This window comes from Falco cherrug, chromosome 15, assembly GCF_023634085.1.
Source record: "Falco cherrug isolate bFalChe1 chromosome 15, bFalChe1.pri, whole genome shotgun sequence".
NCBI classification, from domain to species: domain Eukaryota; kingdom Metazoa; phylum Chordata; class Aves; order Falconiformes; family Falconidae; genus Falco; species Falco cherrug.
Genome location: NC_073711.1, coordinates 24,181,751 through 24,208,942, shown reverse-complemented (window position 1 = coordinate 24,208,942; position 27,192 = coordinate 24,181,751). Strand labels below are relative to the sequence as shown.

The window sequence follows — 27,192 nt, the reverse complement described above, 5'->3', positions numbered from 1 at the left end:
TCTAGTTTAGGTGAAACCTGCATATTCGGATGAAGCAAACAAAGCTCATGGACCCCATTTCCATCTCCTACCAGGTGGGTACAGGAATAGTTTTATTATTCTCTTTAGAATTAGTCCTAGTTTATTCTGTGGTGAGGCAAGGCCGCGTCCCTTACAAACTTATTTTTTCTTTTTTGTAGGGTGAGAACTATTCTGGATTTTCTCTTTCTCACATAATGCTGCATGGTGAGGAAACCTTACATTGAAAAAGAAAATCAACACATTTCAGAAGCCTCTCGTTTAAAAATTCTTTGTGTTATATTACATATACATTTATAACAATATTATTCCTTGGGGGAAAAATTCCTTTCTGCAGACCCCAAGGATTTAATTATGGGTATTTAAAAGGCACTTTGAGATCTTTTGAATGAACTGCGATTTTTAAAGATGTACAAAGTGTTATTATGAATCTGATGTAATTCCCCAACAGACCTCAGTTTAATGTTAATCCCAGCAGAATTCTGTAATAAGATTAAAGAAGAGTTTACTCAGCAGGAGTCTGTACTAGTAGAGTTTGGCTTGCTCTCTTCCTATTTTACATCTGAATTTATGTGTTCTCATATTAAAACAATCTTCATTTACTCAACATGCTGGGAAAAAAAGTAGGAATGAAGTACAGCTAGTCTGCGTGGTCTTTCTGTCAATTGAGATGGCTTAAAGATTGAAAATGTTTAGCACCTTTGGCAAGAAGACACAAATTCAAGAGAATCAGGAAGGTAGGTTTCCACTGTCCTTAAAAAATAAGACGTTGAACTTGTTGAGAACGTTTCATCTCCTTCTTCTGGACACAAGTTGTTAACTTTAAAATGAATGACTTTTTTGTTTTTTTTCTGGGAGAAAATAGGACTTGGGTCGCTGTTTGACAGTTATGTTCAAAGTCCCAAATGAGATGAGGCGGCTTCCTGAAATCCCTACGGACATGCTGGACCTTGATTCCCGGTCAGTGGTTCCAAGGCACTGATGGCGCTGGCAGCTCTGGCACGTGCCTGAGCGATTCGCACCCGTGACTGTGGACCGTGACCCCCGCGGCGGGGTCGCCCCCCGGACACAACAGGGGCTCTGAGGCAGGTGGTGAGGCGCGGCGGTTTGCCCGCCAGGCTCCGGGAGCCGCATCCCCTCATGTTTTTGCAGCACCTGGAGTTGGATGTTGCTCTGCAGCAGAACGCAGGGCTACGAGAACCACAGAACCTCACTGCCCCCTGAATGTGCTGAGGACCGAGGGGCCTCCGACTGCGCCCCCCCAGCCGCGCCCCGAGCGCGCCCGGCTGTGGCCGACCGGGGGGCGAAAGGATCCACCGCCCCTTGGTGCTCTGGCCTGCAGGCAGCGCAGCCGCCCCCAGAAGAGCGTTATTATTTTCAATAACGCTTTTAGCAAGGCCTAGCAGTCCCAGGAGCACCTGACAGGCAAATAAACGTCGGCGCTCACGGCTGTCCCAGCACCCAGCTCTGGGGCGCTGGAAGCCCCCCGGCTTTCGCCCCGGCGGGGCTCTGCTGCCGGTTTGCCGGGCGCCGCTGCGTCGCGGACGGCCGCAAACGCTTCGCCCCCCGCCGCGGCGAGGCCTCCGCCGGCTCGGCGGCGACGCCCGCCCAGTCCCGCAGGCCGGCGCTGGAGGCTGGGCCGGGCGGTGCAGGGGGCCGGGCCGGTGTCTCCGCGTGCAGCCCCGCAGGCCGGCGGGCCAGCAGGGCGGCCCGGGCCGGGCCGGGTCGGGAGGCGGGGCCGGGCGGGGCTTGCGGCAGGGCGGGCGGGCGGGCGAGCCGGGAAAGGCGCGGCGCGGAGTCCCGTTAGAAGTAGTGCGGAGCCCGCGGAGAGCACCACCGGCGTCGGAGGAGCGACCTGCCGTGCCCAGTCCGCCGGGAAGATGCCGAAAACGGTGGGTGTGGGGGGCTCGGCTGCGTTGGCGGCTCTCGGCGGCGGCCGAGCGGGGCCGGCGCCCGGGGCTGGTGTGGCGGCGGCCGGGCCTGGCGGCGGGAGAGGACGGTGGCGGCCTCGGGCGGGCCCCTCCCGCCTGCGGCCCGCCCGGCGGCGAGGCGCGGGAGGCGCCGGCGGCTCGGCCCGGCGGCAGAGAGGAGAGGGGGAAGGAGGGCAGCGGTCGGGCGGGGAGCGGAGCCGCCAGCCCCTCCATCTTGTGCTTCCCCTCCCCGGCCGCTCCCCGCCCGCCGCCCGAGGGGCCGGGCCGGGGCCCGCCTGGGCTGTGTAACGGCGTGGCGGGCAGCGCCCTGCGGGGCCGGGCCGGGGCCCGCCTGGGCTGTGTAACGGCGTGGCGGGCAGCGCCCTGCGGGGCCGGGCCGGGGCCCGCCTGGGCTGTGTAACGGCGTGGCGGGCAGCGCCCTGCGGGGCCGGGCCGGGGCCCGCCTGGGCTGTGTAACGGCGTGGCGGGCAGCGCCCTGCGGGGCCGGGGCCGTGCGGCCGCCTCGGAGCGCGGGAGCTCCGCGGGGCCCGGAGGGCGGTGAGTGAAGGCCATGGCTGCCGCCTCTGTGCTGCGCCCGGGAGAAGATCGGGCTTTCACAACTCGTAATTAGTCAGCTTGAGTTGCTAGGGAGCCTTGTCCCAGCTTGACTCAAGGTATTTCTTGGCTGGAGAGATCTTGGTGCTTCAGAGAAGTCTGGTCAAGCCCGTACTTGACTCTCCCTTCTCGCAGCAGGAGATCGGTGACTAATGAGGAGCATGGGGTTTTTCCATTTAATTTCTCCTCAAAGAATTGGTCCTAGCCTGTCATTGATAAAACAGGAAGGAGCAGGCTGGAAGGCTCTGGATGTTACCTCACTGGGAGTGATCTGGAACGCCTGAGAATATCTAATGTTTAAGCTAAGAGTCTGTGGTTTATGTAAAGGGGAGAAAAAGAAAAAAACACCGGAAACAAAACCCCACCCCTATGCCAGTGGAAGTCGAAATGGAATCCACCCCGGTTATATTTTTTTTAACAGCTAGTTTAATTTTATTACTTTGAAATAGATACTAAACGCCTGTCTGACTGACTTCTGCCTTTCCTGCTGTCTTAAACGCCAGCTCTCTGCGACAGTAGCTGGATTATTTTTTTAAACATCAACATCTAAATTATATCAGCCTTAAGCCAAGGAAAAGGTAAGATGCCATTTTCTGAAACTTTAGAAAGGCCTTTCTTCAAATATCAGCACTGATGTAAATCTTCACTCCCTAAAAATAAATACAAATACAGGCAACAAGTTCAGCAAGAATAACAGAAGTAGCTCAGGTTGTGGGACTTCCATGTAACGTGCAGTTGAGGCCTTTTAGCTAGAGAGTTTGGTGTTGTGAGGAGCAGCTCCTTTTAGTGTGTATCAGCCCAGAAGTCCGGCATATCATGCTTGTGAGGCAGAACTTCCGCTAACAGCCTGAGCCCGATTGCTGGGACTCTGCGCTTGCTACAAGGTGCTGGTGGCAGCCTTTCCATCTGCAGACACACCCTGGGCTGGGTTTGCCTTCTCAGCCTGCTGCTTTCTGGATCTGACAGAGCAGTTCTGCTTTCAGAACCTTTTAAAACATCTCTAATGCAAGTGGTTTGCTGTGGTGCTGTGTGTTGCACACCACAGGCACTGCGGAACACGCTTCAGTTGTGTGCACGCATGCTGAGGTGCAGAGCTGCAGGCCTCCTGCTATATCAGCCTTTGGTTTCCTGCCCCATCTGCCCTAGTTGTGGACCCAACTGAAATAATATTTTAAACATTATTTCTCAAGCTGTGGTTTGCAGGAACAGGATATGCTGGCATAACTGTGAAATCAGTTCTTCATGTGAAAGAAACATGACTGCTGGTGTGTTAGCTTAAGATTTGTTAATAGCTACTTAATTAACAAAACAGTAAACTGCAAGTGAGACTCCTCCGTCAAGGTCAAATGTAGGTGGAACTTGAGCAGTTAGATGTAGCTATATGTGGGCTTCATCACAAAAATAAATCCATTGTGAAGAAGACAGATGGAGGAAGTGTTCCAGGGAACAGTTCTGGCTGGGCAGGAAAAACATTTGTGTCTAAAGTGTTTGGTAGCTCTTATCATTCATCTTGCCAAGCTTACAGAACACGCTGCTGCGTGGCTTGTGCAGCAAAACCTGTTGAGTTCTGAGTCCCTACTCCTCACTAAGCTAGGCTAAACGTTAACACATCTAGATAGAGATTGCCATTTTGCTGCATGAGATTTGCTACAAGTGGCAGTATGCTTTGGTGCGCTATTAATAGGAATCCAAGATTCACTCTGGTAACCTTTGAACCAGTGGCACATGATTTGCTATTGTGAAGCATACCGACTGTGTTTGGGGGGTTTGGTTGCTGGAGGCCTTGCAGACTACCTAGGAAGTCCATCAGAGATCAGCCTACTGATCCCACCATGCTCTCAGCAGGAAAGCTTCACTGTTTTGTCTGGAGTGATCTTACAGGTATGCAGCCACTTCTGGTTTATAGGGTTTTTTTGTTCTGAAAAGTTTGCAAGATCTAAACAGTTAAAGCACACACCAAAGAGGGCATATAATTCTCCCCACGCTTTGTATTGCGGAGGGGTGGAAACAGTGGTGTGCTAAGATGCCTCTTGGAAGCCATCGTCAAGCTCTGAAAAGTCTCTCCTCCAGCTGTGAGAAGTCTGTTCGTTGGGTGTGAGTAGGTTCTGATCTCATGCTTACTGACTAGAGTCCTGGTCTCACTGATTCATTTCAGCCTGTACAGAGTTGGAAGTCATGCTCGGTTCCAGATCTTGATGGAAGTGAATGAGCTGTCATGTTGATGGCTAGTCCAAACCCAACTTGAACTTCAGTATTACAAAAACCATCTTAATGGGAGGAGTGGGAGGGAAAGTGACCTTTTTTTGTACCGGTCATGCCCATTTCATGGGCTGATGCTTTACTGTGGTTTCAGCTGTTAGGAAAAAGCAGCACTTCTCTTATCGGGATTCATTAACTATTTTGCCTATGAATGAATGTACTTACTTTGTGGCTATATGAATGGATAGGCTGCTGGACTTGAAACGTGAGCAGCTGTCATGTATGAGGTGTGCATTCAGCTGTCCTATCACTAGGACTTGAGCATTCCTATGTAATGTAGTCTCTAGTTAGTCATTGTAGAGAAATGGGTTTAATGAGAGCTGATCTCACGAACACAGAAACCTTCAAACTAAGGTATAATGAAATTTGGACTCCTCTTATTGTATTAGCAGAACTAAGTGTTTCTGTTCAGAACATAAATCTCCAGGTTTCTAGGACAAAGTTACTGCAGAGAAAATCAGCTTGGACAAGCATGAAATCTTCAGCACAAAAGAACAGTAAGATTCATAGGTCTCAGTTCTATGATGCCAGTTAGGAATTTTTTGAACAAGTCTTCTGCTGTTGCCTTTTCCCTTAATACTTCTAAAACTTGGTGTAGCAATAGCCATCAGGGCCCTCAGGGACCCTGTCTGTAGCTTAAACTGATGGTCCTGATTCCCAGTTGGGCTCCAGAGGTCCTTGAAGCATATCTCACTCTGTTCTTTGGAACTGAGTAGGTTGGGTTAGGAGAAAGGTAAGTGAGAGACTGAGGTAGGTATCAGTCTTCTGATTGATTTCTGTATGTGTAGCTACTTGCTACCAAATGCTGCAATAAGATGGCACCTATGAGCAGAGTGCTACACTTGTTTGGGTGATTTTATTTAGTTATTTTTGTGTGTGTGTGTAATTTGCCAAGAAGTCTTGAAAGCTGAGGGGGAAGGGTGTACAGTGACAGAAACCATGACTTGTGATGGATGGACACTTTTCTTTTGATGCTCAGGGTTTGGATCCTGCTGTGCCATGAGCATTCCGTATGCCTTCTGTCTTACCTGAGGACCAATCCTTTGGTGTTTTATCTCCCCCTCTGCCTTACTCAGTACAACTTGGGAAGCTTGGCAGTGCTGATCAAAGTTAAGACAGACTTTGTTGTGACACTGGTGCTAGCTTCTTAGCATTAGAAGAAAGGTACAATGAATTGAGCTTGCCTATCAGATACATGGAGTTGCTGTAAAAAGGTGTGTTTGGGAACTCACAAAGACATTGCTTTATATAGAAATCTGTGTTGCCGCTGTTGGTGAATTTCAGATGACTTTGTACTTCAGAAGCAACATCAGCTAAAACATGCTGAGTGTACAGTGGAACCAGGTAAACTACTGGACCGGTATACAATGAACTATCTGAATTATATGTAGCTTTACACCTACCATGGGATTTTACAAAACAGAAAAGGCCTTTACTCCCAGGCTTGTATTGTGTTCATCAGCTTGGTGCCTAGATCCTGCAAGAATAGTAAGGTCTTACCCCTTGTGCTGATAAAGCAGTTAAGCCTGATAGTGAGCAGAAGCTTCTGTTTGGTACGTACTTCTGGGCCCTCTCTGTTAAAGTTAGATGAGGAGTTTAAAGAACACCATTGATAAACTAGCATTAACTTTGTTTTTATATATTGATAAAATCTTGCTTCCCCTTGTTACGGCAAGCCTTGGGCCTAACTGGTAGCATTGCGCAGAAAACATCAGTTACAGCGGCTTCAGACTGTAGTGAGCAGGAACTGTTCTGAGTCCCTGGTCTGAATTGTTCATCATGATCCAGTTCTTAAAACTTTAATGTGACAGTGTTAGGCATAAGAGTGCCTACCAGAGATTCTAGAGAATTAGCTGAGTCCTTTCTCTTGCTTTTGACCTCTTGATTTGTTGCTTGAGGCAGGTGAGCAAGAAGTAGGTTGGTGGGGTGCACAGAATAAAAGGAGGCCAGGGAAAGCTTTAGGTCTGCTGCTTCTGCTGTAAGAATCCTGTAAGGAAAAGAGTGCCTAGTGTCAGGGGTTGGTTGTCACTCACTTCTTGCAGATACCCTGTCCCCTTAGCACTTACAGGTGGTACCTTCTTTGGACCTGTGAGGGGTTGCCGTGCTTTCCTTGGGGTGATCTGCCTCGTCTGATTAATCGCCCCTGAAGGTTAATTACAGTTGCTGTTCTCGTGAGGGTAGTTCATAAGATTTCTTAATATGGACTCCTTTTTTTGACAGGAAATGGCATCACTGCCTCTAGAGGAAACTTGTTTCAGTTTTTTTATGTATAATGTCTGGTCTGAAGCGCAATCCTCCTGCGCAGAGCTCGCTGCGCTCCCAAGGTAGCAACGTGAAAGCCAGCTGGAGAACCGAAACGGCACTATTCAAGCACCTTCTGCTTTTGCTTCTCGGGAAGCTGGGCGTGCAGGGGGAACAGGGCCCTGGCTGAGCGGCTGGGCTCTGCTTGGCCTTGCTGATCAACTGAGGCTTTCACAGAAAACCCCTCTGGAAGAGGTAGCTCTGGCCCTGCGCCAGTTTATAAGGGAAACTGACTAAAAGCTTCCTCTGGCGACGTCATCTCCTGGACTCTTTCCTGGCTTGCTGCAGCTCAGCCTTATTTGGCTGATTTTTTTTTTATTTTTTTTTTTCCTTCTTCACCCCCAGCGCCCGCCCGCACCCCCCCCCACCCCCCCCCCCCCCCCCCACCCCCCCCCCCGCCTTCTGTGCAGGGAGAGGGCCTCTCTGAATTTGCACAATAAAGCTGTTATCTGTGCTTAATCGCTGTTCCTAGGACTACAGTGGGCTCTGCCTGAGAAAGTGATTCAAAATCTCAACACTTAACTCCTCGGGTGTGTCGGTCGTCGTCGTCGTCCCCGTATTTCCCCGCCCGCCCCCCCCCCCCCCCCCCCCCCCCCCCCCCGGTGACTTGTTTGTCTGTCGAATGATTATCCTAGAAATCAGCATCGCCCTGCGAGAAGTCTCTGCTGTTGCAGACACACTATTGGAAAAGAGGAAATCTCTCCCTGCCCAGGAATAATCCAGGGCAATTAACTGATGTAAATTAGGAGCACTAGTAAGCAGCCAGTTAATTGCTTGCTTTTCCCTAGGGGTGTTTGGGAACAGCAGGGATTTGCATGGTGCAGCCAATCATACTGCATCAAAGGAGTTTGTTTTTCTCCCATCTGAAACTTCTAAAGCAGGCTGAAGTCTCTAGATTCGAGGAAGGCTACTCTTCTGGGCAAACCTCTCTGTAACGCTTCTGTGGTTGTTTCTAGGTGGAGCTTTCAAGTGTTTTGGAACCTGCAGGCATAAAACCCACCCTTCTAACTCCAGTAGCTAGTGTTGACTCTTGATGTAAAGTTTAAAAGATTGTGCAGCAAATACTTGGCAGGGATGTAGGAAGAGACAGTCACTGACAGGCTTGGTGGTTATAAAACCACAGGATCAGCTGTAACTGGAGGTTTAAAACCTGAAATTGCAGAGGTTTGGGCCTTATATTGACAAGAGACAATTGTGGCTACAGCCACTGTGAATACAGAGGTGTAGGTGATCTAGTGCTGCTTCCTTCCTGTGCAGCTGTGAAAGGAGCTCTTCACTTGTATGAATGTGTGATCCTGTGATGGAGCACTGGGGCAGTCATAAATGGCTGGCCCTTGTATAGCAGCTTGTTGAACTTAATATTAAATGGGGAGAAAACACTATTTTAAGAGATTTTTAATGGTATGATGCCTGCAAAATGCTTTTTCCTAGCTGTTACAACATCTCTGAAGCTGTAGTTGTTCTGAGGAACCTATTAAAAAATACGAAGTTCGGGTGAGGGAATGATGTTTGGTTCTTATCCCATTCCCAGGCGAAGAAAGAGGAGCATTTGGCCACGCTAGGTTTCCCTTGGCCATTGCTGGTTGATGAATAGCTACAGACAAAAGCACAGGGGTGCCCCTAATGGAGGAATGAATGAAAAAGCTCTGAATCTGATCTGCTCCCTAGAGAAACGTGCAATTTGGCAAGAATGAGATGACTGACTAGGAGGGGGAAGAGACAAACTCCTCTCTCTGCCAGCAGTGATTCTGTGTAGAGGAAAACGAAATCTCAGGAGAGATCAGAAAGGGTAACTGAAGTAGTGAATAAGAATGGCGTGGTATGTGTGGGTGCAGGCAGATCTATGCTCTCTTGCAAGTTTCTAGTTCTGTTGGTCAGCTTGTTTCTTAGAGGAAGGCTCCTCAGGAGAGCAGACTTCACTGTACTGGAGGGTGAATACTGTAAAGTCTTGTGGGTTTTTTTGTTTTGTTTTTCTTTAGGGGACAGCAGGTTAAGTCAATGTTAGAGAATCTTGTGTGCAGCATATTGAAGAACTGCTATTCTGCAGTTTTATGCCTTTAGATGCTTTAAAAAGAAAATACCTGGAAAACAAAACTGATAATTTCCTGTAGCCAGGAGCCATTCTTGTCCATCTGTATATCACTGATTTGTCCTCTTCTCTGTAATAAGCCCTTCTGACTTAAAACCTTTTTTCCCCTCTGGATTGGGAGACCTGGTTATGGTGGGAAAGTGACTAAGTACAGGAAAAAAATTGCCATTGCAGTCTGATCAATCACATAGTCACAGCATTTAATGTATTTGGTTTTATGCAACACAGGCTAGTAAGGCATGAAGTTCTAGGCTAAATCTTTACTTGCCATAGCTTTTAAACTGTACTGAACTTTATTAATTCTGTGTTTGGTTACAGAGCAAAAAATTAGCTGCCAGACAAGTTATTAGAGTGCCAAGGCTTTTTCAACATCCCCTGAGGTGTGGCTTTTTGTTCATAATGTCTCTAAGAATACTAAGGTATAACTTTTTTCACCCTTTAAATATGCTATTCTGGAAGAGTGAATTAAAAAGTCTGTTTCCTTAAAAAACAACATTTTTATTCAGGCTGGCTGCTGGATGAACAGGAGTGTTCTGGTTGCATGTTTTTGTCTCTACTAAAATCCAGAACTTTATATCATCCTAAAATGATTGTAATCCCCAGGACTTGCAGAATGGCAGCAAATGGTTCTGAAAGCACTCTGTAAGGAAGTAAGGCAGTTCCACTGCTGACAAATTCTAGCAATATCAAGTTGCCCAATAAAAAAGTGATGATACAAAACCCACACCGTACTTGGTGGTCCAATACATCCTCTTACGTGAAAACAATCCTGTTAGTATGACATCTCACTGGCATCCTTGGAATTCTAGTTAGAAATGATAAAGAAGGAGCGATTTGTACATGTACAATAAAAGAAAGGCTTTACTTACTGATAAATTAAGCAGACACTTTGTGAATGTTTGACCTGTTAATATGTAAGTTAGCAAGAGGCATTTGGCATAGAAGTCTTTGTACAGACCTATTTAGAAATGCTTTCTTCCTCCATGTGTGGAAGAGGTGGTTCTTGCAGTTGTTGACCAATGGTGTATCTGTGAGGAAAACTGAGTAAGAACTGGTGCTCCAGATACATTTTTTTTTTTTTTTCTTTCTCCTTTTTTTTTTTTTTTTTTAGTGTTAGAAAAGTAATGCTGATAATTGGTCAAGAAAGGGTCAGGAGATAAAATTTTTTCATTTTTGTAATAGTAAGTATGCTTAACATTTGTTTCAGTTGTATGGAGATGGTAGACATTGAATTTAAACTAAAAGAAAACTTCCACTCTTGTCCTTCCTTTCCCCTTATTTTAAACAAGAATTTTCATCTGCTAACATGTTGGATATTGAAGGCATGGATATAGTTTCAGATATGCTCATTTACTTTCATGGTGAGTTTCTTCTTGCTTTCATATTTTATCTTGAATATACAGTTTCAAGATTGTTAGAGTAGCTTTCTAAAGGTGGAAACTGGAAAGTTAAAGGTTCCCAGTGAACTTGGTTTCTGTAGCTTCCTTCAAAGGAGATGAAGTTTTTCTGTGTTAGGTTGGGTAAGAGCTTTTAACTTGTGAGGGATTTCGTCCTGTAATGAAACTATTTTTCTGTTCAGTGTGCCTGCAATATACAAAATGGTTTTTTACCTTTTTGTTGGGCTCTAAAAGAAATAGATAGGACTGTCCATCACAAAAATAAAAAGAATGTTTCAATTGGAAGGGACCTAAAATGACCATCCTGTCCAGCTGCCTGACCCCCTCAGGCTGACCAAAAGTCAAAGTGTAGTATTAAGGGCATTGTCCAAATGCCTCCTAAACACTGCCAGGCTTGCGGCATTGACCAGCTCTCTGGGAAGCCTGTTCCAATGTCTGACCACCCTCTCTCTAAGGAAATGCTTCCTCATGTCCAGACTAAGCCTCCCCCTGTGCAGCTTTGAACCATTCCCAGGTGTCCAGACCCTGGATCCCAGGGAGAAGAGCTCAGCACCTCCCACTCCATGTGTCCTCCTCAGGAAGCTGCGGAGAGCAACAAGGTCATCCCTCAGCCACCTCCTCTCCAAACGAGACAAACCCAGCGTGCTCAGCTGTTTCCCATGGGACATACCTTCCAGCCCTCTGGATGCGCTCCAGCACCTCCACATACTTAAATGGTGGGGCCCAGCATCGTGTGCAGTGCTGAAGATGAGGCTGCCCAATGCTGAGTGCTTAGGGACAGTCCGCTTTCTTGACTGGCTTGCTCTGCAGTGTCTGATGCCCCACAGGGTGCAGTTTGCACTCCTAGTGCTAGGGCTTGCTGCTGGCCCCTTATGAGCTGCTGCTGACCAGCACCCCCATGTCCCTTTTTGTAGGGCTGATCTCTGGCTGCTCCTCTCCCATTTTAGACTTGTGCCCCATGCTCCTCCATCCCAGGTGCAGAATCTGGCATTTGTTCTTGTTAAATTTCATGCCATTGATGACTGCCCAATGCTCTAATCTACCTAGGTCCCTCTGCAAGGCCTTCTGGCCCTTGAAAGACCCAGTAGCATCTTCTGGTTTGATATCATCAGCAAACTTGCTAATGGTGCATTCAACTCCAGCAGCCAGATCATTGATAAGAATATTGAACAGCACTGGCTCTAGGATTGAGCTCTGAGGAGCACCACTGGTGACCAGCTGCCAGCCAGGTGTAGCCCCATTCACTGAAGCCCTTTAAGCCGTGCTTTCCAGCCATTTCTTCACCCAGTGCACTGTAAACCTCTGCTCATCGCACAGTTGGACAGCTGGTCCAGAAGGATGCTGTGAGGGACAGTGTCAAAAGCCTTGCCAAAATCCAAAAAACCCTGCATCCACTACCTTCCCTTTGTCCTTTAGGTGGTTGATGTTATCATAGAAGGATATAAAATTAGTTAGGACTTTCCCTTTGTGAACTCATGTTGACTGTGCCTGATGATTGCCTTGTCCTTTAAATGCCTTTCAATAGCACCCAACTAATTAGTTGGTATCTGACCACTAAACCAGATCTTCTAGTAACTATATGCCAGGAAAGCAAAATTACCTGGAAAGCTAGATGGGGTGAAAGAAACTTGCTTGTATTGTAGCTTATGATGCAGCTGAGATAATAGAATACTCTGTGTCTAAGTAATAACAGCGTGCAACATCATGACGCAGGTTGGCTTGGTGTGTGGTTTGTGTGTGTGTGTTTTTGTTGGGGACAACGGGTATACCAACCCCCAAGTTGTCCTTTCAGGATGACACTAGGTTATGTTACTCATGATATTCATGTATTCCACTAAGTTTTGTTTGACAGCATTCATTAATGGAGACACTGCGCAGCGTGTCTAAGAAAGCTGTTGCCTTTCCAGTTTACTGTTTGTATCTACTATATGTTACATACCAAATGTTAAGATAACGCCATGCTCGGAGATGAGGTCAAAAGCTTGAACATCAATAACTATTTTGCCAACATCTGGTTATTTCATTTGCCCCTACATATATCTTTATATGTAGGAAACTTAAAATCACTTTTTCAAAAGTGGACTAGTTCATTTGTTTTATTGGGGTAGATAATAAGAACTCTAGCAGAGATGTATTGAATCCAGTGTCTGGCTGTATTCAGCACTCTGTGGCTACAGTTAATCCTCAGTGAAGAATCAGAACTCAAGCTGAGAAACCATTTTATTTCTGAAAATGTGCTGTGTGAACAACTGGATTTTTTGTTGCAATATCTGTATTTTTCACCAAGGAGCACTTAATGTGTGAATTTGTTTGCATTGGTGAAATACAGGAAGCGAAGAGCAGTAAAATGATTATATTCTAGGCAATATTCACAATCTCCTAGAGAACCAGAAGCTGCTGTATGAATGAACTGTGACAAGACTGCTCATTTTGTGAGCAGCCTCAAAAACTGTAAGGTTATTAGTAGCTTGAATAATGGGGTCAGAAAAGGCTAGTATTACTTAGAATACAGGAGAGCTCTGAATCTGTGGTTGGGAAGGTATTAGGCTTTGAGAACGTTCTTACTCAGCACCATAAAACACTTTATCACTAAACCAGGAAAACACTTGGAATAAGCTATGTGTCTCAGTCCTCCAGCCTGCAGCTCTGTTGTGCTGCCTTTGTTACAGAAGCTGGACTGTAACTTACTGTTTCCTGGAATACTGAGATAACAAGCTTTCCTTGCTGCTAGAAGGTTAGTCCTTTGCTCCAAAAGCAAGGATCCTCTGTTACCTGAACCTGGTGTTAAAAAAATAAAATAAAAAAAAAATCAAAAAGTGTTTACTACCAACTTGATGTAATTTTTTTTTTTTTAAAGCACTAAATTGCACCTCATACTGATGGTATTCTGACCCAGCTGTGACAAACTGGGAAGCGGTAAGGTCTAGCAGTATGCTCCCAAAGACTCAGAATTTTTTTGCTTTCCTTTTAATGACTTGCTACTGTAACTGCTTCAGGTTACGTGAAATTTGTAGACATTGGTGTCTTCAGTGCTGATGGGCACAATGTATACCTAGAGTGTTGTGTTGACAGCCATAAATGTGGAAGCTAGTTCAAGCTCAAAAACCTTCGTTGTCTTTGTTTTTGTTTTTGTTTTTTTTTTTTCCTTGCTCTCTGGTTTGTTACTAACATCTCAAGTTGAAGGTTGACTGCAGTCTGCAATGTAACATATTATGCTCAGTTTGAATATCCCTCTGTACACCCAACAGATTAGGGTAGAGAACTTTTTTGCATGAGGATATGTCAGCATTTTCAGCTGTAAGAGCATATCACTCTAGTGTCTGTCTTGAATCTCTCTATCAAAAGATAGAGCAAGTAGAAGGACTAACTTCAAAGTCACTGCAAGATCAGAGCAATCAACTGGAGATGTCCTGAACAATACTTGCTTCGGCATCATGCACAGGAAATGTGATGCTATCTTAGTTTTGTTCTGACAAATGCTAAATCAACTAGAAATCTGACAAACTGTTGCCCTGCTCCTTTGCTGTTTCAGTTCTGACAAATTTAATACATCAGCTTTGTAGCTTGCTCTGTACTTGATTCACCTCTGTGCACCAATTACCTCTCTTCTGCCACTAATCACCAAGTGCTTAGTCAGAGGAGGTGACCAGCCGCATCTCTTTCATGCTGCAATAAAAGCTGGTTGGTGGGTGTCCTGTTCTTTTTATGCAGAACCCCTCAAATTAGTATAATGTATTTCAAATTTAAGATTCGCTGCATCATGGCTTGCTTCTCAGTAAGCTGGTTCCCTCAGTTTGGAGGAGGGGTGCATGTTATGTGGCTTCCTTTGTGTCTTGGGACTGTGCTGCATTACTTTGTCCTTTCAGGTTTTTCCTCATCTCTTTGCAAATGGTATGGTCTCAGAAATGTTTGTCATAGAGGACTTCCCAGTGAAATGCTTTTACAGTCTTCTAATGACAGGTGTGATTTGGCGGCGTTCGGAAGGATTTGAAAATCATTTGGATCTGAGGGGATTCAGACAGTCTGGTAAACAAAGTGATTTCATTGGTCTGCCATTCCCTTAGAGAAAGGTGGGTTATTAGATTCATTGATGTGGACTTACCCATTTTCATGACAAGCCTGAGCAAGAGTAGTTAGCTGCTCTTACTGCTCCTAGTCTTCTGGGGATGTGCTGCAGGGGGTGAGGTATCTGTGTGCAGGAACATACAAGGAGCCCCAAGTTTTGATCAAAGTTGAATTAATGCATGCAAATCCTATGCTGCTGTTCCTTAGCATATGGAAAAAACCTGAAAACATACCCAAAAGCAACCCTATGCAGCAGATATGAGTAAGAGCTAAGCTCTCAAGCTGACTTATGAATGCTCTTTGCAAAAGATTGCTTTGCAGACTCCCTACCTCCGGTTACTGTAGTAAGTTTTATTGTTTGTTTTGTAAGTTATATTTGCATGTATGTTGCCTTACACAGGAGATATACTCATCATCTGGCTATCTCTTTTCCTACTATATGGTTGTGTTTCTTGGTTTTGACCTCCAGCTTCAGGAAGAGCACTAATAGAACTGCTTATCTGTATGTTTGGCTGCATAAAGGTAGTCTGTAACATCTGTTTGTGGAGGAGATTTAAAGGATCTAAATATCGAAACTGAAATCATGTAAGGAAACTGCTCCTGCCTGCTTGACAGAAGTCAGTTTCTGTCATGAGCGTTATAAATGTTTATGTTAATGCAAGGTAGCTCCACAACAGTCTCTGCAGTCTTGCAGAACTACTGAAAAAGTGAAGCTGAGAGAGAAGAACCCAGGAAGTAATCTGGTCCAACCCCATGCTCAGAGCGAGGTCATTTCAAAGTTAGAACGTTTTCTAAGTTAGATTGGATTGTTCAGGGTCTTGTTTTTGTACAGTGGAACAAAAGTTCTTGACAAAGACAACTTGGAAAGTACTGGAACTTGTGAAGTGTTGCATAGGTGCCTGGAAGTTCTTAACCTTGTCTTCTAGGGTGCAGAGGCATGGAGAAAATAAAAGAGCTAGTTAAGTATGGTGATTAAAAACTATCAAAAGCAAACCCTGTTTTAAGGAACACCTAACAGAAACCCATTCACCTGTGAGTGCAGCTATCTGTTGTGTTTGCTGGTACAGTTGATCTATGCAGGGTGTCTCTAGTTATGTACAGGCAATATTATAAAAACACCTTCCTACATGAAGCTAGCATAGACCAGAAGATGTTAAGCCGCAAGGGTCCTGCAGCAGTATGTTAGTGATGCTTTTGATGGCTGCTGCTTAGCAATGCTTATAGCACTGATTCAGAACATGCAGCCCTGTAGCAAAGTGGGAATAGGCTGTCTCTGTAGCAGCCACTGGAACTCGTAAGGCTTTATTCTGTTCTTTAAATTCTTACCGTCTCTAAAACACTAGAGACAGCTACAGCGTTTCATTTGGGTCCAACAGATATCAAATAATGTTCAGGTAGCTGTAACTTCTTGTTTTAACAGACTTTGTGATAGCACTCTGAAAGATTACAGAAGAAATACTCTGGAGTGGAAGGGTAATTAAATGGGTTTTTATTAAAAAAAAAAGGTCTGTTTTTTACTTTTTCCCCTCAGTTTAACCAGGCTTTCTTTGAAAGGCTACATGATACACAGTGTTACTTTTGCATCTGAAATGGTCTAAGTGATACCTTCTGTTGTAGCAGTTTTTTGACTGCTTGGTCTCATGGTGTCTGCCTGATCTATAGAATGCCCACTATCATCTTCTCTAAATTCCCTGTGTTGTAAGGGTAGTATGTGATGGACTTGTATTTAAAAGGAAGATATGATGATAGATCTTATTTGACCATTGGGATATCTGGACATTTAACAATGTCTTCATGCATGTATCTCTGTCTGGAGTGAAGTTTATATGAAGTTTATGTCAACTGAAGTTTATCAGGCATTCTTTTCCAATAGCCTCCTTTCAAACAATGTATTTCAAGAGGTGTATGAGTGTGAACTTGAGAGTGTGCATTTAATTGCAGCCTTTAATGAACTAGATAAACTTGGTTGCATGTTCGAGGGCTTTGATGGTTTGCTGTCACTGTAAAGTTTTGGTCCCATCTGTGTGTTTCTGCCTTGCACTGCCTTTGACAGTCCAACTCTATGGTGCATCAGTTCTGTTCTGCTAGCTTGGTCAGATTTATCCCTCACCAAGCCACATGTGCACATGCCGTTAACACAGTTTTCTGCCAAAGGGTTGGGCATTGGAGTTGCTGCAGAGGATAAAGCAGGAGTGCCTGGGAGCGAAGAGCAAGAAATGGTTCAATAGCCTGGCCCATCTTGTCCCATTGTACCCAAAAAGCCATCTTACCCTTCCCTGTTCCTGTCATCTGCGCCAGTAGCAGTACTCTGGTGTAAATGTAGTGAATGGGACCAATGAGATGGTTCTGCTGGGGAAAAAATAACAGATGAGTTATTCTCAGCCTGATTCATTCTTTGGTCCTGCTTGCAGCATAGTCATGGAGTGCTAATGGGAACCGAAGAAGGCCATTTGGGACAGTGCAGGCCACGTGGGATGGTGTGCCTTGGTGGTTGGACCGCACTCTGTGTGGGCTGATAATGCTCTCGGCAGCTCCCCACATCTCTGCATCCCTTTGGGAGCCCCTTGAGACACAGGGTTCTGTGTGTTCTGGTGTGGTAGCTACGCTCTATATTAGGAAAGCTCAAGTGCTTGAACTAGATGGAGCTTAAAATAACAAAAGGTACTTAAGCAATGACAGGCTGGTCTTTTATGAACTCTGTACAGTTCCAACAGAACTATTTAAAACCTAAAATAGGTTGGTGGTGAGGGAAGCAAGTGTGGGTGGGGAGACTGAGTATTAACTGAGCTGTTTCAGGGAAATCCTGTGTCTTAGGGAAGCATGACCTAAATGGATAGGAGAAGGCAGCCAGCCTAAATGAGACCCTGTACCAAAAGGAAGTTGCAGGATTTGTCTAGCACACTGGAAATGATAAAACTGCAAAGCAAGGATGATGAAACAGCTTTACCTCACACTTCACTATGCCTGCAGTTAAATCTGGAGGGATGGCTCATAGTCTGGGCAGTCAGATCCCACAGTAAGGCTGTGTTCTAGCTCCTAGAAGTCTGGCTATTGTTCAGTTATTCAGTGAGGGCTGTGCGCTGGCCAAGAACTCGATGTGCCACACCCAGGCAGTGCCTGGGATGTCTGAAACAGGCAGCCCTGTGTTCAGCCACCCCTCTCATTACCAGTGAGCTGAAATGCTAGGTGTCTCTCAGTTGAGGAACAGAGAAACAAGTCAAACCAATAAGCACGCTTCTGACTTGCTCATTCAAACGTGAGAATCCTTTGGAAGGAACAGCTCAGTCACAGCAGTTATCTTCATGTTGTCTGTGGAAAGTCTCTTGAATGGTAAACATAGTGTCTGAGCATAGCTGCTTTTTTTAAAATTTGCCCTCAATTCTCAGTCACCTCTAAACCAATTCTTAACTGCAGGTGAATTTAGAGACCTTTACATGGGGAATGAGTAATTAGTCTATTGGCTCACGAACCTCAAGTACTTACTGTACACGTGATGCCTCTGTGCAGTTCGCACTTGTCCTGTTAGCATCCTGTCTGGATCTTGTTCTTGTTTTGAGCCCCTTCCAGCAAAATAGCTGCTTGTAACTTTGGCAGACATCCACTGGATGCTGGGTTTGGAAAGCTTATTGGCTGTCTGGAAATGGGTCTTGGCTACCAGGCTTGTCTGCTTAACCCCTTGAACTGGGTCTTTGCAGCTGTTAAATGGTACCGGGGAATCCCCTGCCTTTGGAGTGAAGCTCGGGAGGGAAAAACTGGGCTAAATCAAGTTTAGGGGTGGGGGGAAAAGCTGCTGTCCAAGAGTCTTTTCTGAAAATCTGAAATGCTTCCAGTGGTGGTGGGGAGTGCTGGAACAGTTTTGCTGGTTAAATAGCTGCAGTAGCGGGCAGGGTCATTAACGCTAGTGTGTGGTGTGCAGCTGAAGGGGTGGGGGGCACAGCGTACTTGTTTCTAAGCTGTGGACAGGATTGCCTAGGAGGAGCACACAATAGCTGTGAGGAATGCCACCCTTACCACTGCTGGCATTTCAGAAATGCCCACTGCCTTTAAGTTGAAGAGCTTTAGCTGGGGATGTGGTTAAGCTCAGACATGTGAAGTACAACTGCCAACCCTACTATTAGTGTGCAGAGGACGTAATAGGCATATACTGTTTCTCCAGAGAATAGCACTTTCTAACAGGCATAAAACAAAGGAGTATTTACAAAAAAACACACAAAGCTATCTGGAGTGTGGAAGCTGAATGATGGCAACTGCATTGCTAGATTTTTATTTGAGCTTTACCTCCTGATCCAGATGATGGGGAAAAGGCGTCAGGGTTTTCCCCCATGATTCTTCTTCAGTCTCCTGTTTTTTGCCTACAAAGGATGTTCTCTCTGGTACAAAAATAGTTATTCTAAGGGCCTCTTCAAACTAGTTCTAAAGAAATAGCAAACAGCAACGTTAATGGCTTGGAACAGCTAAAGGAAAGCAAAGGGAGGTGCGTGAGGAATCTATTTATGAGAAAGGAAATGGCAAAAATAGAGGAATTAATCCATTGCACGAGGTTGTAAGTTGTGTAATAAGAGGCATACAAGTGTCTGGATGTGACTGTAAATGTGGGGGACTCACCCACAGCTTCTTTTACTGGCTTAGTACACTCATCTTGCAACTCCTTTTGTCAAACTCTTTGCCCTGTGGACAGCGTGGCAAGCTGCTAGCAGCTATGGTGTTGAAACACCACTGGTAGGATATGACAACTTGCTGTCTGCTCGCTTGAAAAGGAAGGAATTCTATTCAAGTAGCTTTAACTTGGAAACATGTCATTAATGATTTTAGAAGCCATGCTGTGCAGGGGTAGGGGAATTCCCTGTCTTTCTTTTTTTGTTGTTACTGTTTTGAGTGAATAACTTTATAGTAATACTCTTATAAAGTAGAACTTTTATTCCTGTAAAAGTTGCCTGCCCAAATCAAATCACTACTGAAATTGGGTAAATGATTCCTCCAGAGTTCTAAAATGCTGAGTTCTCCAGCCTATTAAGAAACATTGGCATAGCCCTGGCTTTGTGTGTCTCTGTGTTCTTGTATTACTAGCATGTGCTCTCTAGTACTAATTGAAGATGACAGCTCTGGACCTTTGAAACATTGATTATGAGAAAACTGAAAAGTTGGGGCAGGGTGGGTGAATGAAGGGCTCTAAAGTAAGGCAGTTGCAAATGTCAGTCCCTTTGCATAAGGAATAGGCTTTTTTTTTTTTTCTTTTAAGCCCTTTAATGAGCTCTGAATGTGGTTTGAAGGAGACCTCATTCTTTACAGAGAGTGTCCTTGGAGGTAATAAATCTGATTCTCCACCGCCTGAGGGGAAAAAAAGAAGCCCTAGTTCATGTAAGGATGCCTGAAGTAGACTCCCTGTCTAGATATGAGTAATTGATCTCTGGCCTGATGGACATGTCCTGCAAGGAAGATAAGATCCCCTTAGACCCCTCTGAATACTAGGTGTTGATCAGCTGCAAAGGGGGGCTTCAATGGAAGGTAGTTGTGGCTTCTCACACCTAGTCTTGAGAACCAGAAAACCAACACAACGATGCTGTGTTGCCCTGCTCTGCAGGCATTACCTTTTCAATGGCAGCAAGTGTCTTCAAGGAAACTGATTATTTTTTTCTTGTAGGAACTTTCCTGTTTACCACTGACTATATGGAAGAAATTTATTTTTTTATCACTGGGAGATGAGCAGTCAAAATTTATCTCGAAATAGTTTCTTTTGTTAACAGCCAAACAAATACATATCTGGGGCTCTGATACTACCGTATGACAGGGTTTATGTTAGGATAAATCACTTGGTTTCCTTTTTTGAAGCTGACTGCTTTAGCATTAGGTTTTGTTCCAGATTTTTAGAGCAACCTCAGTCAGTCTCTTCTCCTTACCCTTTCCAAGAGTAGGGATTGGTTCTTTCAGCCACTGGATGCAATGCCTGGTAGAAACCCTGTCAGAAAACTTGTATAGAAAATGCTGTTGGGAATGGACACAGAACCAACTTACTTTGAACTCTTTTGTTAGATAAAGCAGAAATTCTCTGCTTTTCCAAGCTCTGCATGGGACTGAGGTACTTCTAGCACTTGGTGACTAATGTGGAAGTTTTTAGAGCGGCTGACCTGCAGGGTAGCTTTTTAATGGCCAGTGTGCTGTAACCAGCTTCCCCCTTGCCCTGTGTGAATACATCAGTGCTATAAAGGTGAATTTTGCTGGAAGTTACAGGCAGAGTGCTTTCTGCATTGGCAGCACCCCCTCGGTGCCTCTGCCGAAGCAAGACATGTGTCAGATGTGCATGTATGTCACAGGGCATGTCTGGCTTCCTGCAGCCCGGGCTCTCCTTCCTCCACCCTTTCTCAGCTCACTTTCTGCAAGCAGGCTCTTCAAAGCTGTGAACTTTCTCAGTCTTGCCTGCTGTTGCTGTGGCTTGCTTCCTGTGGCAGCTTTTTCCTCTTGCTGTCCTCAACGTCTTGGTTTGCGAAGCTATGTGAAAGCTGTGGCTTGCTCACTGCATTGCCTTGCTGGGGACTGAGAGCAAGTGGTGGAGGTTGCTGGGGGACAGCTGTAATGTGACTTTATTAAGGTGTGGCTCCACAGCAGTTTCTGCATCTTAACTGGCTTGCTCCTGTGTTGCTTCACAGGGAAGGAATAAGACCATGTGAGTGCAAATCTAGTTAGATTTAGCCTGACTGGTGCTTTGCTGGCCGGGCTGGGCGCTCGTGCATTAACAGCCTGGGAGCTGGGCACAGCTCAGCACCTCTGCAGTGTCGGAGGACACCAGAGCCGGCAGAACTGTCTGTCTGCCTGGGATGTCGGCTAGTGGTGCCGTCTCCCAGCTTTTCTTTAGTTTATCATTTGGCCAGCTTGCTTGTATATGATAATCATGCTGCAATTAATGTGATTTGCTCTTTTAACCATTTTGAGTTCAAATACTGACCCAAGTATGAGATTTTATTGAGGATGCTCAGGCCTATCTGTCATTTGATTTTTAATGAAGGCAGTTTGTTGGTGTTTTGTGTTTTTTTTAAATGAACTGATTAATATAGGTGGTTTGCTTGGGATAGAGCAGTATATTGCGTGTGTGGCCACAGGGCTCTGCACGTTAATCCAGTGGCTGTGGACTCTGCTTGAAGACTAGGATCGCATTGGTGAACTATCTCTAGATCAGTCAGCAGCAATACGCACTTCCCAGTGGAATCTGGAGGATGCTGCCAGTTCTTCATGTTTTGGTCTAGAGCCCAGTGATGTGTGTTTCATAGCATGCTGGGTGTACGATCTCCTCCATCCTTCTGCAGGGGTGGTGGGGGTAAGGGAACAGGCCAGAAAAAAAATTGTTACTGGGGCTTCTTTCTGTGTTTCCAGGCTACCGTTCTTGATGTCTCTGCCAAGCTGAACTCAAAAAGTGGTTGAGCCCATTAATTGAGATTGCACTACCCAGTCTCTTGTTTCTATTGTCATTGGCAGCCCACAGAGAAGCCCGCCCTTCCTCTGTAGGTGGCTTTTAATTTAGTTTTATTATAGATACAAACTGGAATTTCCCTCAGTAGATGACACTGAGCTGTGGAATTCAGCATAACAATGGATGAAATTTGACGGAAGCTTCATGTAAACCTGTCATTTCTGGCAGAGTCTGACTGCTACAGTTGGCATTTTTTTTTGCTTTAATGACAGCCATGTGTCTTGTTCATGTAAAGTCATCTGAAGCTTATAGTATTGAGCTGGTTTTAAATGGTGGTTGGGTGCATATTGTAACAACACAAGAAATGCAGTAAGCTGCAACATCCCTAGGCATCTTGGTACCTTCAGATATTTGTTCCACGATCTATAGCTGACCATCCTGTGTAATGTCTCAACATAGAGCAGGTACAGACAGCTGGGGTTTGTTTATGACTAGCATATGGCTGAAAGGTACAGTCAAGTCCATATCTATCTGATTTTGTCGGAAATGACATTAAAAATAGCCCCAACTGAATAACTGACAACTACTTCTGCAAAATGAGCTTAGATGCTGTGCTGCCAAATGTTCAGAAAGAACAGGGGATGGGTGGGGAAAGTGTATTTTTGGGTGGGGTTTTTTCCCTTTTTTTTCCCCCCCTTCTTTTTACAACAATCATGGGGGTGTCGTCTTTATCTGGTAAAATGTTTTCAGCTAATGACCTTTGCTTGTGTCCATTTTTAATCTTACTATAAGATGACTAAAAGATGTATCATCAGCTCTTTGTCTTCAGGCTTTGCACTAAAATCATTAGGGATTCTTTAAAAGGTGAATTCCTGCTACAGGCTGTAGTTAGGTACCAAAACAAAGCCAAGACACAGTCAGTGACTGTAAGGGTGATGTTACAATGTGTACGCTATAGCACAAGTTGTACTTGGGGCTCACTGGTACAGAGTGGATCAAAGGAGGGCAGGCATCTTCATCCACTATATTACGGTGACTTTATCCAAATTATCATCATGGGGTGGAATGGGATGCCTCTTTAGCTGTATTGCCCCTCCTGTGGCTCCCCTGAAATGAGTTATGTCCCCAGCTGAGCCGGGAGGAGGGTGGTGGAGAGGGCTGGCATGCTCCTGGGAGCCCTTGGGAGGGTTAAGGCTGTCTCCAGGGCTGCAGTGCTGGGGCTGGTACCTGGGGTGTGCCTGCTGCTGTTCCATTCCCTGATGAGCTTAGGGGTATGAAAAGGCTCTCTAAGACTGCTGGAAGGGGGCTTGGTTTAATTAAGTGTAATCCCTTTAGAAATTGCAAGCACTTTCACATGACCCGATTCCATCCTCACCCTGACACAGAGGACCCAGGGCTGTTACAGCAGAGCGCTGGCACTCGGGAAGAAGCCAGATGTCTGTGAGTATTGGTGGTGCTGCAGGTGGGGGGCATTACCTCTGACACTCTTCTGAGGCCAAGCAGAGCACAATGCCCTGTCTCGCTCTGTAGGTTGGCATGTGATTCCTGTCCTTGTAGCAGGCCTGCGTTGGCTGCTGGTGTGGTGGGAAGTGCAGCCCTGGGGAGCATTTGTCCCACAGAAAACACTTCCGTGTTTTAAGGGACAGGAGAGCAATTCTCACTGTAACAACTATACTGTTGCTAGTTTTGCTGAAAGCCAAAACTGGGAAGGCTTTTAGATTATTAGAGTGCCTTATGTGGTGTTGAGTTCAGAGTTTGTGCAGCTCCAGCTGGATTTGATGTGCTTCTCTGGTCAGAGCTGTTGAAACTGATGCATGCTGTTGGTCTAGTATCTTTACCTGCAGCAACTGCTGCTGGGTGAACTGGTGCCCTATAGCATAGAGGGGTCTATAAATGATGGCCTGGAATTTCTTTTTGACTGGATTACTTATGTTCCATAACAGTCAAGTATAACTCTTCCCTATGCCATTTTCTCCCAGAAAATAGTCTACTTTATGGCTTGAAGCTGGGAAACATGAGTATCTGAAGCTTGAAGCCCTCAGACCAGCAGGGTATAAACAGCTTCCTTTCATTTAGGAAATCCAGGGAGGAAAGAAGCTTTAGCTCAGGGTCAGGGTTTTGCAGAGGTTGATGCTCTGTTGTGCTGACTCTACCTATTATTCTGACATGAATTTCCTAGTACCCTGTTCCTGTCTCAGCTTACGACAAACAGAACTGTCTGTTCTACCTCTTGCACCACTCGGTGCGCTGGGACATTAGTACAAATAATACATCCATTCCTTGGTGTGGCGGTATCAGTCTTTCCTGTTTGTCGTGCCATATGCAGCTACAGATTTTTGTCTTGGGAAGTAGTTAAAGCAGGTTATTAGTAGGGCTCGCTCAGAGACCTGGAAGGTAACTGATAGCCACTGCTGCTAGTAAAACTTGCTGGGAATCTCAGTTGGGCAGAAAGTGAGACTTGAAGGTATATGGGCAATGTTAAAACACCTGAAAAGATGGTGCAAATAGGTGCCTGGTACCACTGTCTATTAAGTGTGTTTCCTGTAGCCTGCTAAACACCATGGGAGGAGGGTGGTGGTGTCCTGTAGCTTGTGAAAGCTCTTAGTTGTCAAAAGGAGCTTTCTTGGCTGCAGCAGCTCTGTGGCTGTAACAGTGTCTCTTCCATGCAAGGGGTTCTGCCTGTGACAGGAGTCCTGCCCTGGCCACTGTGCTGTCCTTGGCAGCAGGAAGCTCTTTAGTATGCTTTGGTAGTGGCAATCTTTAGCTGTGCTTAGACTGGTAGAACAATGGTAATTCCTCAAATAGAGAAGAGGAAGAGTTGCTAGGTTTCTAGCTCTTTCCTGTAGCTATTATGAAATGAATCGGTTAAATGTGGGCTTTTTTTCTTGAGTGTTTTTTAGCTTGGTGAGTGTAAATTTGCCTGTTGAAATATGATACTCGAATTTTCTTGTAATGTGCAGGATGGCCACCTCAGGAAGCTTTTCATATAATGTTGCTAGCTCTTTGTATGTAAAATACTATATTAAATGATGATGGAAAACCAAAAGAAGGCTATTTTGAGGCCACATACTAGGATAAAACCTCTGGTTTAAGATCTGAGCAGAATGCAGAGAGTTGCAGACACTTGGGTGCAGCAGTGAGTGCATTGTAAATGCTGTGATGAAAAAACTCAATGAGTTGCTTTAAATAGAATTTGAGTGTAATTTACTGTGTTAAGATAGGGGTTTTTGGGTAAATTTGTTGATGATGAAATCCAGTAAGTCTTCTAACAACATCTCCTGAGTGTTGAAATTTTAAGACAAAAGTTTACTAACAAATTTTGGAAAAGGGGTGTATACCTGGTGTGAATGCTGCCATTGTGAACCTTGTGATCTGATCATTAGTGGGCAATGTCTCCTCGCTGTATTTACTCCTCCTCCTTACATTTCAGCAGTGTGCACCTTGCCTGCCTGGGCTGACAGAGCTAGATTTGTATATGCCTAGCAGATGAAGTTGCTTATCTTATTGAGGAACATTTTATTCTGTTTGCAACCCAAATGGTAAGCATGCTGATGGTTATGCCAGCCCTCAAACCTGGAAAAATCTCATTAGATGGTTTAGAAATATGCCATACTAAAGCTTAATGCAAGTGAATCTTGAGTATTTTCTTAGAATAAGTGTTAATGCTAAACACTTGTGCTTTGGCAGGGTAATTCTCAAGGGACAAGGCAAACAAGAGTCTGAATCATGCTGAAACTGGATCATGTTGGCTTTCTTTCAGTATAGCACTTTTGTTGTGTAACCCTTGTGTAAAGTGGTTTTAGTAAAAGTGAGACCTCAAATGAGGAGGATGAAAGTGAACATGCAGTGCCTGGTACTTGCTTGTCGGACATGATGGTGGTCTGTAGGTCTCTTCGTAGCTTGGCTGAGCTGCAGGCAGAGCACATGAAGATGGGTGGGACTGACTTGCTGTTAGTGAGGTGGCCCCTGGGTATCTTTCAGAATGAAGTTCCCTTGGTGCTTGCTTTTTTAGCCTTTTTACGTGCTAGAACAGATTTGTATTTCTGTGCCAGTACGCAGGCTCTTGAAATGAAACAAAGCACTTGTTAAAGCTGCATCTGCTCTGCAGTATTTGTTAGGTCTCTTATCTGCTAACTGGGAATGGAGAGCCATGCCTCCCACCACCTGAAATGGTAGAAACCTCACTTTGTTTTTCCAGTTCACAACAACTGGCTCAGGAGAAAAGCCTCACCACCTGGCTTGGTAGCATATAGGAAAAAAATCCATTGTACGTTGCTTGCACACCAGTGAGGCTTAACAAAGCTCAGTTTTACAGCAAACTAACTTATCCACCAAGTATTAAATTACTGCAAAACTAGCAGTTAAAATGTCATCGGTGCAGCCTGGGACGTGCTCGGCCCCCCGCCCGTTAACAGCAGTGTGCTGTTGACTGTATTACTGCTCCGATGGGATGGGGGAAGCTGGCATTGCCTGGGTGTGGCTGGCCAAAGCATAGGCCTGTTTCCTGCAGTGTCTCAGCTCTTGCTGTCTTTTAAAATAGAACAGACTGTAGTTGCAAGTGTGGACGCCATTTGAGGCTGCTGCTCATCTTGAGCACAGGGAGCTTCTGCAAAGGGGAAAAGGTGTGTGTCTTCCTGTTGAATGTGCTGATGGAAGGATGATAACTGGCTGCATAGCTTGAGTGCATTTGAGTGATGGTGAAAGAATTTTGCTGGTTCCAGCGTGGGAACTTATTTTAGTGTGTTAACAAAGATGTGAGTCTTACAGATAAGTATTCTGCATGAATTATGAGGATAATTACTGAAGCAGCTTTGTTTCAAATTTTAAGGTCTATTTTGCTCTGAATAGCTTAAAAGCTATTTGGTCACAGGTTCAAAGAGCTGCCACAACTGTTTCAGTTCTGTTTTCTGGTGCTTCCTCTGTGCTCAGATAGTTCAGCGTTCAATTGCTCATGCTGATGATACCTGATAAGAGTAGCTACAGTGTTTTATCCTTAAACAGTAGAAGCAAACCCACTATTTTTCTTTCGTGATAGCTGGTACATTAGTGTTTTAGGTGAACAGGAAATACTTTACAACAAGGAAAAAGCAACCTGTTGCTTAATGCTCGTTTAATGTAACCCCTCTTATACTTAAA

At 45.2% G+C, this 27,192-nt stretch overlaps 1 protein-coding gene across 1 annotated transcript in view; it reads left to right on the top strand.

Annotated features, from left to right (window-relative positions):
• The first annotated feature begins 1,782 nt into the window (after window positions 1-1,782).
• The window catches only part of MSN (moesin), a 47,640-nt gene continuing 22,230 nt past the window's right edge, over window positions 1,783-27,192 (top strand). The window contains exon 1 of the mRNA XM_055727394.1: window positions 1,783-1,910. Coding sequence (XP_055583369.1) covers window positions 1,899-1,910 — 12 coding nt within the window. The 5' untranslated portion in view covers window positions 1,783-1,898. The remainder of the gene's footprint in view (window positions 1,911-27,192) is intronic.